Here is a 16,755-nt window from a genome sequence, read left to right as displayed (position 1 = left end):
GAAATTGCAGTGCGGATCCCGCGGAGTTACATGAAGGGGCAGCTGGAGAAACTCCGCTAAATGCGTCTCCATCGTCACCGTCTGGGCCGGCTCTATTCATGCCCCACTCCATTGAAATGTACCGTGGGCAAATGCAAGTTCGTCTGCAGATAATACAGATAATGTCCCCCCCCTAAAAAAAAAAAAAGACCCATCATACGTTGTGAGCGCTGTAGAGCCTGCTGGATGTAGAGGCGCAGTCATAAAGGTCCCCTGGAAACGCACAAAATAAAAGCTATCTAAGTTGCATACGCACCAGTTCGCACACATGCAGCGGCTCATTTAACGAACATACTGTAACGTTACATTAGCAATGCCGCACAACAACATAAGCATCCAGAAATAAACGCGGTTTGCAGTCAGATACCACCTCCTGCTCATATGGCCGAGTGACAATCTAACGTCAATCTAATGAATCCAATGCGCTCTCTATTCAAACCTGCTATTTATCCCATTGGATCAATGCAATAAAGCTGCCTTCAGTTCTATGGCACTGTATTTAAGCTGGATGTATTATTGGCAACACCAGGGCAGGGACAGTTGTTAATCCAATTTAACATTATCTTCATGCAATGATAAGGTCATCCAGGCTTTAAATAATGATTTATACATAATGCTGCAGCCGGATTCCAGTTAATCAATAGCAGACGCAAACTTGACTTCAATTGTCAAGCAATGTAATGGTGGCTCTTTGTTGTTCGGTGTGTTTGAGGGACAAAGAAATAAATAGCCTGTTAAACATAGCAGACATGAGGACAGACCCAATTGTCTTCACTGATGACTGCCTCAGGCAAACGTCCCCAGTCGATTGCTCTCAGAGGGAATTCACACTGCAGATTAACAACTAACCAGGTCACTACAGACACAATCTCACATTGCCAGAAGAGTTAAAGCATAAAATATGAATGACCGTGCGAGGGGGGAAAGTAATAACAGGACTTTTATAACTACCAAGACATATTTCAGATTCAACACTGTGCTCCGAGGAGGCCTAATTCAGTTATTTTCATAATGTATTCAGCCACTAAGCAGTAACCTTTTAACATCCATCCCCAGCTTTAAAAGTCAAATCATTTCATATTGGTTACTTAAAGTAAATGAGTAAGGCACAAATACTGCAGGAAAAACCCTCTGTGAGCGCTGTGACTCTGTAAACTGCACAGGGGCCAGTAGGGAGGTTAACAAATCTCAGTATTGTAGGAAGGTGTCGGGCCTGTGCCGAGATGGGCTCCCTTAACATGAGTATTCAATGTTTTGGTGTTTGCTTGTCACATGCAGACACACACACACACACACACACATTTCATCTTGCAGTGCCTACCACCCCCATGTGGGGAAAAACCACTGCAGCTGCTATAGATCTCTCCTTTCAGGCCGTTACAAAAGAGAGACCCCCGTCCATCCAAGGCCTCAAAACTATCATCTGGCCAGCCCGTCTAAAGGCAGCGGCAGGAGGCCACGTCCCAAATCTGTGAAACTATCGAGAGATTCTGGCCCATTTGCTCTTCGGCTGAAACGTGTCCTGTGTCCCTGTGAATTCAGATGTGACCATGAATGTTCCATTGTATGTCGGCACCACAGCAGGCCGCTGCCCGGTGTTGTGACACGCAACTCACTAATATGGGACTCAATGGCAGACCTAAGGCTTCACTTGGCACATTTCAAAAACACACCTCGTTTAAGAGCAGAAAATCATGAATGAAAAAGAAATACAACAAAATACAAATGAACACTATATTTTGCTTTCGCATCAGGTTCGCTTCAACTGCCCTTAACCATAATCAGTACATTTATTTGCATGATCACACGACCATGAAGAATTCATATTTTCTAGTTTTAACTTGCAAAACTACGCTGCAAATCAAAAACATTTTCATGACCAAAATCTAAAAAAAACTAAAAATATAACCCACAATAACAATATTGTGTGCCATCAATCATAACTCAAAACTATATTATGAATTAGAATAAATAATCAGCAGCGGATACAAACATTGATTTCCCAATGGAGAGCTCTACTGTGGTTCAAAATTAATTTCAGGGCTCATGAATAATTTAACAGGCAGCCATTGCTTCTTCTACAGCTCTTCCCCCCCTAAATGAAGCCTATGTCATATGTTTCTGTATTTCACTAAAAGTCATTATAACCCCGCAACACTTTTGACAGGCAAGAAATTGTTTCTATTCGAGGTTTTGCAAAGCCTTTCTTGTGCAGTGCATGACTAGGGGGCACAAAGTCCTGGGCTCTGTTATTGCAGACTAAAGTGCATTTATGCGTGTTGAGCTCACAATGGCTATCAGTGTCCAGCTTTGTGCAAGCCTCCCACGCTCTCCACTGAAAGGTAACTAGCTGTACACACACACACACACACACACACACACACGCAGACACAATTTTACCAGGATGCTCAATTGAACTTTGCCAGTTCGGATTAAATGAAGCAGAAGTCACTTTGACTGCTACAGAAATCCCCTGTCGGCCGGCGGCGCTTATTAGAGCGATGGAGAAAGACATCCATCACTAAGAATGTTTAACTTGGCCTCCGGTGCCCTAAAAATGATTGTGTTTGCATGTACGTAGCGTGTGTGCGTGTGCGAGTGAGTACACTTGCGTGTGTTTACATTCATAGTAAATGCAAAAGAAAAGGCTTCCAAAATGGACAGTATGAAGTAGAGAGGCATTTTTTAATTGCCTGAATAAAATGTTTTAATAGCTGAACCCCCTCTGTTGAGGCTACACGGTCCACATGCTTGCCTGGTGGTGAACAATGGAGAGGGGCCACTCTCCTGAAATCCGATGAGCGTGGAAAAAGAAAAGGGAGCGAAAAAAAAAAAAAAAAAAACACACAGCCGAGCACCTAGGCCTGACTAGGCTCCTCGTAAGAGTAAGCATGATTACTTCAAAGCAGACGTCTGATAAATCACCCACAACACAACATCACACCGAGGCCGAGGATACATTGTGTTTTTGCGCCGACTATATTTACACCAGTGGTCATAAAAGAATGACCACGCACTTGCCCCTTGTACTGGACACTGAGCCCCGTTCTCTTATCTCAGCAGGGAACAGAGTTGTAATCGCCATAGAAAGTTGGACTGACTGGAAAGGTTGCACCGTCTCATATATGTGGCTTTTTATGCAGAGAATCCTCCCGTCTCACAAGCCTAAAAGCCTCTCCTTCCAAGTGAAGAGGAGTCTTGCTGGGTTCTTAATGAGACAGAAATGCTGTAATTTGAAATGCTACGATTTTAGGATTCAAATCAGGACTACATACTTAACGTTATTCAGAGGAGGGAGAACTTTACAAAATGAGGTGAAAAGGGCCATTTAAAATTGAAATAGCTTGACTAAGAGCTGCAATAAAAGTTCATTCCAACAGACAGACAGCACATATCTATCATCTCTCCATTTTGGAAAACTCGATTACTGAATTTCATCTAGGTTTTTTTTACCACTCGTCAGACTCTTTTATTCCAGAAGTTAGTGGAGGTCACATCTGGTGCTTTTCCCCCAGACTCTAATCTACAAGTAATGTAATAGTGGACAAGGGGGCCGTGTTTAGATTGAACAGAAGGAAGGGGTGGCGTTATTATTAGCCGGCATCTCAGGAGTTGTAATCGAGTTTCAAGCCTCTCAGTTCCCTAATCTTCTCCTTGTCAAGGGCTACAACTGTTAAATGGCCAGGCCCCTTGTTCCTAATTTACCTTTACATGTTTTACAGCAAACACGGGTGGCCAGCGGGCCACATGAATGGTCACATATAAAGGACACAAAGCTATTGTGTTGTAAGAGGAAACATAACATTTTGTTTGCCAGAGCGAATTCTATTTTTACAAACAGAAGCAGCATTCATAGAGGATGGGGTGGGGGTGAGGGGTCACAGAGAGAGAGCTGGGAGTGACAAGGATGGATGCAGCGGCCATCCTGTTCTCCATACAAAACACAAATCGGCCTCGTTTGTCATGGCTGCTTTTTATCAATGCAAGCAATTCATTAAGAATTGACTGGATCCATTTTTCCTCTCGTTTCTGAACTTACACAGGAGTTCTCTTGTAAAACACCAGACGCTCAGCCAAGCAGTGAACTGGACTGAGAAAGGCACAGGGACTCAACCCTCAGCCATTGTGTTGGGGTCTAGATCACTGTTGTCTTTCGTATGCATAGACATTCTTTCTTGTATCACCATAGAAAAGAAACGTGGTGTGTTAGAGTAACGGGCTGTAAAAGGTCAACAGGCTAAATGATAGGCGGGAAGAAAGGGTATTTCTAAATAACAATTCACAATGTGAGGGAGGTTAGAGTTCAGTATCAAACGCATTCCTAAACTTAATTAGATTTCCTCAGTATCAACATACGGTTTCATACTAAAATCCTGAAATGAGGACCTTAAATGTAAAGGGGCGTAGAGAGTGATGTATTTTAGAATTTCTACAAGATTAAAAGGGGAAATAATGAAGAAAAACCAAGGTATAAATAACACAAACATGCTCAATGAATGTATTTTTATTCACTCTCTTTCTGCCTGATAATCAAGACATTGTTTTGTACTGACTGAATGTGGGCACTAACTATGTTTGTCTCTTGTTATTTTTCAGAGCACCATCACAGGTGTGAGGAGGGCACGTACGAGTCAAGCTGCAGAAGCGTGAGGGAGTCCGGGCCCAGAAGGATACGCACCGTGCCCTGTTTTGCTCCATAAAGGAAAGGAGAACATTGGTTATCTGCTTCAGGGAAAGGGACCAAAGCCCTGGATTAATGTGTATACAGGCTCGACAAGGGAGCAGAGGATTCTGGGTTACCTGAAGACCTGGAGTACACGAGTGAACAGGCCCGTATTGAGCCTGTGGCACAGGGGATTGGCATGGCTCAGACCAGCTTTGTGTCGACTCATCATGCCTGTCAGGCTTGATTGCAGAAAGGAGCCTTCGTCCAACACGCGGAACACTATACAACACCCAACAAATCTCATTTGCAGTTATGGCTGTTGAGCTCAACCGCCGTTAGGATTTTTAATATTACCTGCGAGCGCATGTTTTGTCAGTGAGAGGGGATGCTTTTTTCGACAGGCTTATCTGCCATGGTGAAGGCATTGAAGGCATGAGCCTCTGACTACACAGAGGAGGTCATCGTCCAAACAAGCATCAGCTCAGCAAACACTGACCAGGTCAGGATATCACCAGAAACCCCTCGGACAAACTTTTCCCTTTCAGAAAGGATAAGAACAGATTCAAGAGGAAATCTTGATTGGATTTTCGGTGGCTGGAACAGATTTACCACGTCGTATAAATCAGGTATGACGAATACGGATTGCTTTGCTTTTTTCCACTTCACTGACCAGACCACAATTTCTAATGAGACATGCAGGAAGAGAGGTCATGGCAGGAATGCATAATTAAAGCAATAAATCAGTATTAGCCTAATTAAAAGGGGAACTACACATCAATAGTGGAAAAAAAATAGACAGACGAGCAGTTGGCACATTCTGCTGTGTGTCAAGGTTTTGTTAATATCAAGTTTATGTACTGTAAAATTGAATCTTTTTTTTATTAGATATATTTGAAACACCACATTTTCTGTGGAAGGATAGATGAAGCTCACAAATGTAATCTTGTAACCTCAGATAAACCTGACCCTCTTGGATCTAAACGTGCTAAAGACTTATCAAACCTCTTTTCTGTGAGGAGAGATATTCCTTCCCTCCCTTGTAAGAGCCCAGTTAAACCACAGAATTTGAACAGCGGAAAGGCATGGGCAACGATCTAACAGGATTTAAAGAGTATGTCAGTTCCACAACATCTCATCAACAAAGCCCGACTTTGTTCACTCTCGTGGTCTGTAGCGATGAAAGGCAGCCTTGAGATTCAGAAAATGTGTAAAACAACGAAGGGATGCTATTACATTTCACAAGTCAGGGCCAAAGAGCTGAGTCACAGAGATTCAATTCACAAAGCTCAGAAGTTAAACATTGTTTCTAATGCAGGTTGCTTTTTAAACGTTTAATCCAAGAAATGTACAGATGACGTAAAGCAAGCTCTGAAGCAAACAGTTTACTGTCGGGAAAAAAAAAATGTCTCACTCTTATTTTTACTGTCTGGCACTCCTAATGATCAATTCATATACATTTAATAGGAGGATTTCGAACTGATTTTTTTCATCAGTTATTTAATCTCGAAAAGTGCTGCAGGCAGCATTTCAAACACCCAGCAATTATGAGAACAGGAATTTGGCTCTCCTTTAAAGGCCTTGTGCATTAAATGTACCCTTGTGTCTTCTCCCCAGGGGCTGTTGAGTGATTAGACGGCAAGGCAACACAGCTTCAAGATGGTGCGTCAATGCCAGGCCTTTATCCTCTTCCTCATCAGGGTAGGACTGCTGCTGGGTCTAGCTAACCCCCTGGTGACCTCTGCCTCGTGTCCCTCCGCCTGCCGCTGCGATGGGACCTTCATCTACTGTAATGACCGTGGCCTGACTTCCATTCCTACTGGTCTGCCCCTGGATTCTACGGTGCTCTTTCTGCAAAACAATCGCATCAGGAGCTCAGGCATTCCTGCAGAGCTCCGCAGGCTGTCAAATGTGGAGAAGATCTACCTTTACTGCAACAATCTGGATGAGTTCCCCACCAACCTTCCTCTTGGGCTGAAAGAGCTCCACCTTCAGGAGAACAACGTTCGGATGATTACCCACGACTCTTTAGCTCAAATCCCCTACATTGAGGAACTTCACCTGGATGATAACTCGGTATCTGCAGTCAGCATCGAGGAGGGGGCCTTTAGAGACAGCAATCACCTCAGACTGCTGTTTCTCTCCAGAAACCACCTAAGTACGATCCCTTCAGGCCTACCCATGAGCATTGAGGAGCTGCGCTTTGATGACAACCGCATCTCCACCATTACAGAGCAGTCGCTGCAAGATCTCATCAACCTGAAGCGACTGATCCTGGATGGTAACCTGCTCAACAACCGTGGGATTGGAGAGATGGCTCTCATAAACCTGATCAACCTGACTGAGCTCTCGCTAATGAGGAACTCCTTGACATCGCCGCCAGCCAACTTGCCGGGCAACAGTTTGGAGAAGCTGCAGCTACAAGATAATCACATTAATCGGGTCCCACCTGGGGCTTTCGCCTTCCTTAGGCAGCTGTATCGCCTGGACCTGTCTGGCAACAACCTGAGCAGCCTCCCACAGGGTGTGTTTGAAGATCTGGACAACCTCACACAGCTCCTGCTACGCAACAACCCCTGGCAATGCACGTGCAGGATGAAATGGGTGCGGGACTGGCTGCGATCGTTGCCGTCTAAGGTGAATGTGCGTGGCTTCATGTGCCAGGGTCCTGATAAGGTCAAAGGCATGGCAATTAAAGACCTAACTACAGACATGTTTGACTGCACAGATGGAGAACTCCCTACGTATGAGACGAGCACAGTCTCCAACACCATGCGCCCCACACAGCCCCAGTGGCCCTTGTTTGTGACTAAAAGGCCTGTGGTAAAAGGGCCCGACTTTGGTAGGAAGTACCACAGCACGACCACCTCTTCGGGCAGAAAGATCATCACCATCAGTGTGAAGTCAAGTAGTGCAAATGCAATACACATATCATGGAGGGTGTCGCAGCCCATGACTGCCCTGCGGCTCAGCTGGCTGAAGCTGGGTCACAGCCCAGCCTTCGGCTCCATCACTGAGACCATCGTGCAGGGGGAGAGGAAGGAGTACCTGCTCACGGAACTGGAGCAAGAGTCTTCCTATAGGATATGCATGGTTCCCATGGAGACCAGCAACATTTACCTGTCAGATGAGACCCCTGTTTGCATCGAGACAGAGACTGGTTCCCACAAATCATACAACCCGACTACAACGTTAAACAGAGAGCAGGAGAAAGAGCCTTACAAAAATTCCAGTCTGCCTTTGGCTGCCATCATTGGAGGGGCTGTGGCTCTTTTGGCAATAATCATGTTGGCACTGGTGTGTTGGTACGTCCACAGGAACGGGTCACTTTTTTCCAGAAACTGCACCTACAACAAAGGCCGTCGGAGAAAGGACGACTATGCTGAGGCTGGCACAAAGAAGGACACCTCCATCCTCGAAATACGAGAGACTTCTTTTCAAATGATACCCATAAATCACCTGCCCGTGTCCAAGGAGGAATTTGTGATACACACGATTTTCCCACCGAATGGCCTGACTTTATACAAAAGCCCACATAACGAGAACAGTATCAGCAACAGGAGCTACAGAGACAGTGGAATACCAGATTCAGACCATTCCCATTCATGATATTGCGCATGGCCATTCGTGATGAGTGCGTGACATAAACAGAGTGGCAAGACTTTTACAAAACACTGGATCTATAAGACTAAGGAAGCAATGTTCTGTACATTTGCCATATAATTTATATTTAAGGACATTTTATGAGGACGAAGGACGTTCCAGTTGCAGGACATCACTGAACCATCAGTGGGTATTGTAACTAACTGCAATTCTATATTTTAGGAATTTGTAGTAATTTGTACTGTATTTCCTTTGCTTAAGGTTATCGACCAACTAAAAGAAACTCTGTGTTCTACTGAGATATGATGACTTGTCAACTGTGAAAGTGGGTTTTCATTGCTGTGTTGAACAATCAGACCTTAGAAAACCTTGTAGTATAAGCACAGGTCATTATTTTAACTTTGTGGCTGTCTGAAAAACAAAAAGGCAAAAAAATGACATGAAGTAAACCAAGGCACAGCTGATCGACTAAATCGCAAAGCAGGCATGTTGCCCTCGAAAAAGAACGAGCAGTCAGTAGCTGTCTCCACACAATGCGGACCAAGAGTCTGACTGTAGTATTCACCTGGTTGGAGTACGAGTAACTAAAGATGAGGTGCCATGCTTTATTTCTCTGCTTTGTTTGATGTGTGATTTTTCTTTCCGTTTTGCAAGAAGAGGAAACACAGCAAAGCCACCCGAGCAGGGTTCCAGTGTTTCCGATAGGATTGTAGACCACAGCACAGGGCAGATAAAGCACACCGACCTTAAGGAGCCCTCTGCTCCTCAAAAACAAGTAGACTGGACAGGCTGACACAGAGGACCCCCCCACTAGCTCTATTTGTACAAGCCAACAATGGCCAAACGACAATGGCGGCATTCTTTAGTACCATGTACCATACGTCATTCTAGTCACCAGGCCGAAAAGACAAAACACGATAGCTTCCATTAGAATTACCACAGTGTCGGCAACTCCTTGTTATGAGTATTATTTTGTATTATTTTCCAAATGAACACACTGTTATGTTTCCACAATTTGAAGTTAACTGTTCTTAACAATTGAAAACCAAAGTGCATTGTATGCCCTTTGGCCAGTCTTGTATGTGCCTTGATCCAATGCTTATTGTATTTAGCTTTTTAAGAAACCAGTGACTTTTTTTCATACACACTTGAATATGAAAAATATTGGTCATATTACAGAATAAAAGTGGACAAAAATAACTTTGTTCTTCCTTACCTTGAGTACAACAAACCTCACTCAAAACACTTTTAATTGTTCTGTTAAATCACTATTATCCCATCATGCTTTGCTGTGATTGCTCAATTTATTTTTCTCTACTCATGCAAATTATATCTTTGTAGAAATGTGAACTGCCCTGGAGTAAAAAAGGCAGCTACAGGGGACATGTTTTATTCATTCATGTCTCAAAATACTGTCTAGGTGCTGGAAAACAGAAGAAAAACATAACCTACTGCATTTTTATCCTTCTCAATGATCTGAACTCTCAGGTCTTAAGTTCATAGCCTTAAACCCACATCTCTCCTTTCAAGACATTGTGAACCCTTTTACAATACTGTTCTTGAAACCCAGTTTTCCACTCCATGGGCAGTCTGCAGAGCAACATCTGCTCGAGGCTGCTGTTGTTCTTTCATGCGGTGAAGCCATGTGTGACTTATCCGATTGGCCAGAGAGAGAAATGTCACAGTAGAGTAGAAGTAGGCTGTGGAGAGATTGGACTCTAGGGTTTGATGAACCTCCCAGGCACCAGGGCAACAGAAAACTAATGACGAGGCACCATATGGAGGGTGGTACGGGCAGACGCTGATGGGGACAAAGTATATATACACACTGCTCCGGGCTTCAGGAAGCACATTTAATGACATGGCTGCAGCTCACCCCAGCAAGGGCCCATGAAAAGGTACACATGCAAAAGCAGTAAAATAGCCTGTTAGCCCATTTTACAAATGCATCCAACAGAACATCTTTTGACAGCTAGCACAAAGTTAATGCATTTCAGATTATACACACTAGACTCTAGCACTGACCGTACTCCCACACAAAAGCATAAGTATTCAGTGTGTATCACAAAAAATATGGCAGACCCACATTCACACACCCACAAGCTCTTAACACAGGGGAAAGCTTTAATTACAGTAAGGGCAGCCGCTAAAAGCTGCACACGCTATCCAAACCTTAAGTATACACTATGCCTGCCCTGTACACTAAATATATATCACATTCACTTGAAATCAAAGTAAACAGACGGTCTACTTTTAGAATACTGAATGGTAACAGTTTCCATATGAACTCTGTCAATAGTTTCTTGTTCTTTGACTGTTCAGGCTTAGTCCTATTTTATCTGAGTAAAGTAAAGAGAAAACTAAATGATAAAACCTTGGAATGTTGGTAATTTTTCTTTTATTACTCCGAAGTGAACGAAGCCTCTTCGTCAGAGGTAACAGCTATCACACTTTTTATGGTGGCATTCTACAGACACATAAAATAAACAGAATGTGCTATGATGTGTTTTCAGGTAAATTACTGAACAAAAACACGCACCGTTTTCTCACTGCTATTAACGGCCTTCACAGCATCACATCCTCGCTGAATGAGAGAACCTCTTAAAGTGGTTCAAGTGTTCGTTTTGAGCCAGAGAAGGCGAAACTAATTGTACCGATGAGATCACTGCAAATTCTTCAGCTCGAACATTATTTGTTTTGTTATTGATGAGGTTTTGGGATTTAGTTAATTACTCACACGGGTTTGTAGTGACTGAAGTATGCAGACAATGAGCAAACTGCTCTCACATTTTCACTCACCTGTGTGATAAATTACAGTTTAGCCAAATGGTGAGAGGAGTGAGCTATTGTTGCGACTTTCACTAGAAATAACACATTAACCAGAGCAGCTTTGTGCAGTTCGGCTGACCAAAGTATGAGACAAAATTGATGAACCAGACTGCCGGAGACCCCGTGCGACCTCACTTATCACTCATGACCCTTGACCCATCTGTCCCTTTAAACAGTTATTTAATCACTCTCATGTTCTCACCGAGGTCAGACAGGTCTTCAAACAACACAAGATGTCACATGCATTTGTCTCCTGTGTGACACACTCAGAACCTAATTATGTCCGTTTTGTAACCCAGAGATTAGAACTAATGGCGGCAGCTGCACTGTCTGCCCCGGGCCTATTGTAATGTACTGGTCAACCCGTCGGTCACATTTGCATTCCTATAGATGCTCATATCACAGCACCCCTGGATGACCCCACCGCTGCCAATAGCTGAGCATGGGTCTTCTCAGTCAACACCATTAGCATGATAAAAAAAGAAAAAGAAAAGCACAGGCCTTGTGACCCTAAAACTGATTAGAGGTCAGTGAGTTACGGTCACACTCAGTTCAAGGACCACAGGATATGAAAAATGGATGCATATCAATGCCCCCAAAACACAGCCAGTCATCAGGGTCTCTGATAGGCAACCTGTCCACCAAATGGATGCTTAGCTCAGGAGGAACCCCCCGGCTTTCATTACAGGCCATTCTAAGCAGGGACGCCAGAAATGATGGGCAAAAACGCTAGGAAGAAAAGGTCAGCTGTTTAGCTAATGGCTTAATTGTCCTCAAAAGCATACAAAGGCTCACAGCGTAAGGTTAAGCCAATGAGTTGATACAAAGAGGACCCATTTGAGTTATTTTGATTTGGTGCATCAACATGATTAGGCATGCTCAGTGAAGGCGCCTTAGAATAACCGTACTAAATCAGAGAGCCTGCTCGGATTTGACACAAAGGAAAAAATGAAACACCAGCAATGTGTTGAGGAATTATTAAAGTTGAATATTATCGTCTCATATGACTAAATGGTCATAATGTGGAGAAAAAGTAGACGTCTCCTTTTGTTCTAAAAAAGTGTTTACCACAGAATAAGAACACCTTGTTTTTAAACTCTTGTATAAAAAAAAATAAAATAAAATAAAAAAAAACCTGCTTCATCAACACAGACTAAAATGCCCAAAACAACCGCTCACTCAAAACAAAAATAAAAGGGACGCTTGCTGTTCCCTCTCCCTCACATCCTGTTGCACACAGCTTGCACATCAAACAGAGCCACGATTTAATGGCCTCTAAATGCTGAGCAGAGTCGTGCTGAGGTCAGAAGCCAAACCGAGGCTCGGGGCCTCCCACAAAGTCTGCACCATTGCCAATGAGTTAAATTTGCATATACTGTGTGTGCGTTTGTGTGTAGAAGGGATACAAAAATGTGACTGTTCTGAATGCTCTGATGTAAAGCATTTGCTCTCTACATTTATCCTCTGCCACAGTGCTTATAGTTTGTTCACATAGTTGTGAATCAAATCCCATTTCTCATTCAAATGTGCCGTTATGAATGCAGACATGCTCGCGAGTGACTAGGTGGGGTCCCCGAGGTACATGCTAATGAGAGTCTGTGATTGGAGAGGGAGCCTCAAAGACCTCTCAAAGAGACTTCTGACTGATCGTGTACATTTTGCAACGAACAAAAGGGAGGTGGGAGCCGACAGCCTGAGGGGACAGGATGATATTGAAGCCATCTTCATCACTCATTCGTCATCACATTTGACAACAAGAGGCTCGTGCTAACCCGTGAAAACGTCTACATGTAATTATGAAGGTTATAGAGGCTATGACTACTTGCCCTGTCATGTGAACGCGTACACGTTGGTCACACATCTAACTAACACAAATGCAATTATGCACGCAAGCAGAATAACAAGAATACCCCCCCCCCCCTCCTCACAGTGGTCCCGAGACTGCCTTATGACTTTGTTGCTCTCAGTCACAAGCGCAGTCTGCTCTGGCTGTAAAAGAGAGGAGCAGCCTAAAACATTGAGTCCGGTGAGAGACGTATCAGTGTGAGTGATGTGCTCCAGTGTGGGGGTGTTGTCCCCATCACTCTGTCTCTGACTGGCTCCCCCCCCCCCTCCCATCCCATCCTCCAGGCCAAGACCCTCTCCATCTCCTCACATTACTCAGTGACCTGAAACCACGGGGCCAAAAAACCTAACCGGCTCCTCCGTCTTCTTAATGAATCCAATTTTTTGCCTGAGAGCACAAGGCGTGGCCATACATCCATCGCAACTCTAAATTATGTGACATTAATATAAATTAACAGGAGCCACCGCCATCAAGACTGTGCCGCCCCACCACAGGCGGACGGTGACAACACATCTATATCGCTGCATGAAGACAGCCACTTGTTCTGTACCCCGAAATACAGAGTCAATAATCTCATTTAAAACTAAAACAAAAGCAGAGAGGCTGATCGGTGTCCGTGCCATTACACTATGAATTATACACAATATGTTATGAAAATATCCATATAATTGACTCTGCTCTATGGCAGCCATTAATTCCTGTCCTCCATTAAGTGGTTTAAATGATCTTGTAAGAGGCCATACATCTCCTGATGCCCTTTATGAGATCAACACCACGTCCCCCTTAGAACTTAATCGACCCTCAGTCCCATTTGTCCATGAAGTCTGATGCAGGGGAATAATTATTTCATTCCTAAAGGTTCTGAGGGATCCAACTTGTCCATTACCCCCAGCAGATCTGCAGCAGGGAGGCCAGGGCTCCTCTTTGATCCATTATCTTCTCTCCTTTATGTTCAGCCAGCTTTAAAACGTCAGTACAATATTTGCATGCCAATGTGCATCCGTCTGCAGCTCATTATTTTCAGATGTTGAAAGCCTAATCGCGTGCATGCTTAGTCCACTTTGCTAACACAACGCTTGCTACAACCAAGTCGTACTGAACAGCAAGCCGAGGTTTGTCTCTGCAGTGTTTGTCTGCAGTGGTCTTGTTCACTTTCCGAGGGGGGGAAACACAGAAAACGCAGCACCCTCGCATAGTCAGCTAATCAGTAATGACAGGAAACGATCCACCGTCTTAACCAAGTCTACTGAATAACGTCGATGTAAGAAGAAGGTCAATGTGAACGATATCAATTACATTCGGAGGCTTCAATTCTCCCGCTCATACGCCTGACTTTGTCCTCCCAAGATGTTTTGAAGAAGAAGGCCGAGCACAACTCCACCTCAGCGGGTCTGATATCACCCTGTTCACAGTTTGACCTTCAGGCCAGAGCTCGGCCCATCTCTCCGGAGAAGTTTGTGAGTCTCCTCGTTCACTCACACAGCAGCTCCTCCACGCCTCCGCCGCGAACACGCAGACATTTGCTCAAGGGTAGCAATGTTTTGGTAATTCTCCAAGAGGTGCGGAATTCGGCAGCGTCAGCATCTTTTAGGATCGTAAATACAACCTGTCACCATTCATCACGGCACCGGGAGGAAAGCGCGAACACTACAAGGCATCATTATTTCACTGTCCTCAAGCACCTTGACATGAGGTCACCGCGGTGCAGCAAAGGGGTAACATCCCCGACCCGCAAGCCAACCACCACGAAGGGTCAACAACATTTCATGTGGACTTGGTGTACTCGCACAGCTTCAGTCGGCTCCAGAACTCTTTGAGACAGAGTTGGTGGAGCTGACATGGCAGCGTTTGAACACGTGCACGCAGTTAGTCTCCCGCTTTCAGAAGTGTGGAAAAGTGACAGCGCCGTCGTCCTGTAACTATACAAGTTATGCACACAACGCTGCAGCGGGCTGAGAGACTGCAGTTAGAGAAACCCCCCACCACCGCAACATCCAAACACACACACAGTGAAACACACAGGGGGGAAAAAAGTTAAGAGGAAAAAGTTGGGGGGAGAAGCCACCAATAGGGCAGGGCAGGGTGGTGGGATGTGGGATTAATTAAAAGCTGCTGTCACTGTGGTGTGCTGGTGACACACAGCCACACGATTACTGAGATCTCTGTGTGAGAGGAATCTGCTCCCACAACTCATTTCCTCCCCATAGAGGGGGGAGCAAAATGGGACCGTCTGTTGTACACAATACAAAGAAAGAGACACTCATTTTTCATTTAAAGGAATTTGAGAAGCCAAAAAGGAAGGAAAGGGCAGTGGGGAAGGGGAGGAGAAGGATGAGGAGAAATGATTTTGTTTTTGAATAAAAGCCTGCTCAATCTATTTCAATCGAGTGGTACACTGGGCTGGTGGGAGGGAGAGGTCAGAGGATCTAAGCCACTGTAATCCCGAGCTTGCCACTGCTTAAAACCTGCTCAAGTTAACATGCTGATGTGCGTGTCTACAGACACTGTGACACTCAGGCGGCTTAAACTAACAGCTGGCAATGCGACCATATCTAACTTTCCACTTATTTCTTGGGATGCTTAGTAATCCCTTTGTTGCGACCAATATACCGAACACAACTAATCTAGCCCTGGAATGGTAAGTCAACATTTTTGAGAATGGAATAATAATTGAAGTCATTTATTAAATCAAGAAGGTCAAATATTCCCTGGTTCCAGCATCTGAAATGTCACGCTTTGCCGCTGTCACTCTTTTCTGTCGTATCGCGGTCAAACAAAACGAGCTATTTGAGGATGCTGCCTGGGTCGCTGGCAGGTTTTTAATCATCGCTCAATAGTCGCTGCCTTATATTTATCCACAGCATAAACTATACGTTAAATAAGTCTACAATGAAGCCACGCAAACATGGAAATCAAATATTTAATGATAATGTTGAGTCAAGAAGTAAAAAAAAAAAAAAAAAAAAGCCCATGAAAGAATATAGAAATGAAGATCTAATTTAGGATTTATCCTTCTTTCTCAAGTTATTTCAACGTGTTTTCAACTGCTGACAAACAAGCTGTCAAAATGGTTCATGGAGCTGTAGCTTTAGGATGTTGAGCATTATAAGGACAATCATACATTGCTGAAATATTCACGTTATTGTGCAGGAAACGTTGCAGCAGCACATGATGCTTTGGTAACCAGAGCTTGGTTGTCTTGGTCTTGTATGCGTTAGATTCGAGCGCTAATGTTGGCACCTTTTGAAGGTTTTACTTGTGGATTCAGTGAATGCATGTATAGCCAGGTTGAGAAGTAAAATAAAAATGTCTTGAGAAATTCTGAAAGACATCCCAGACATTCTTAGTGTTGTGAGAGTGAGACATACAGCAAGCAGGTCGGGGTGCTAAAGGTTACACCCCCAGCCACAGATGTCATTAACAGCAATTCTTATTAAAAGTGAGAGCTATGGTGAGAGCAGGATACTGTAGACGAGGACGACAGCAATGGGGCTTATTAATTCACACTTCACTATTACTGTCGGCAGAGAGATGTGAATACACTGTGGAAGTTCGGGAAATAGTTCTGTGCATACCTGATCTCAGTTTGGCATCCGTTTCATCAGGGGAAATAATCACATTCAATAAATGATATCCACTTTTTTCCCCCCACTTGTGAGACTGTTCCCCTTAAACCAGAGATTGTACTCACCTCACAAATTAAAGCTCTTCAGGAGTCGGAAGAAAACTTAATACAAGCAGGAGCTTTAAGGCTACTAACTACTCATCTCTTTTA

General features: G+C 44.0%; 2 protein-coding genes across 4 annotated transcripts in view; one reads left to right on the top strand and one right to left on the bottom strand.

The window, feature by feature from the left end:
* Positions 1-16,755, bottom strand: part of macrod2 (mono-ADP ribosylhydrolase 2) — a 377,161-nt gene that overhangs the window by 300,726 nt on the left and 59,680 nt on the right. The gene's annotated exons all lie outside the window — the stretch shown is intronic.
* Positions 6,323-8,394, top strand: flrt3 (fibronectin leucine rich transmembrane 3). The gene has a single exon (XM_076077081.1). It carries the CDS (start codon positions 6,362-6,364, stop codon positions 8,309-8,311), a length of 1,950 nt encoding a protein of 649 aa, XP_075933196.1. The 5' UTR covers positions 6,323-6,361; the 3' UTR covers positions 8,312-8,394.

Source organism: Anarhichas minor, unplaced genomic scaffold, assembly GCF_050575085.1.
Source record: "Anarhichas minor isolate MPS153535 unplaced genomic scaffold, ASM5057508v1 ptg000058l, whole genome shotgun sequence".
NCBI classification, from domain to species: Eukaryota; Metazoa; Chordata; class Actinopteri; order Perciformes; family Anarhichadidae; genus Anarhichas; species Anarhichas minor.
This window is presented reverse-complemented; position numbering and strand designations above follow the sequence as displayed.

Bases quoted from the DNA above. Each gene is read 5' to 3' on its own strand.
- flrt3 (XM_076077081.1), top strand. From the start codon at position 6,362: ATGGTGCGTCAATGCCAGGCCTTTATCCTCTTCCTCATCAGGGTAGGA.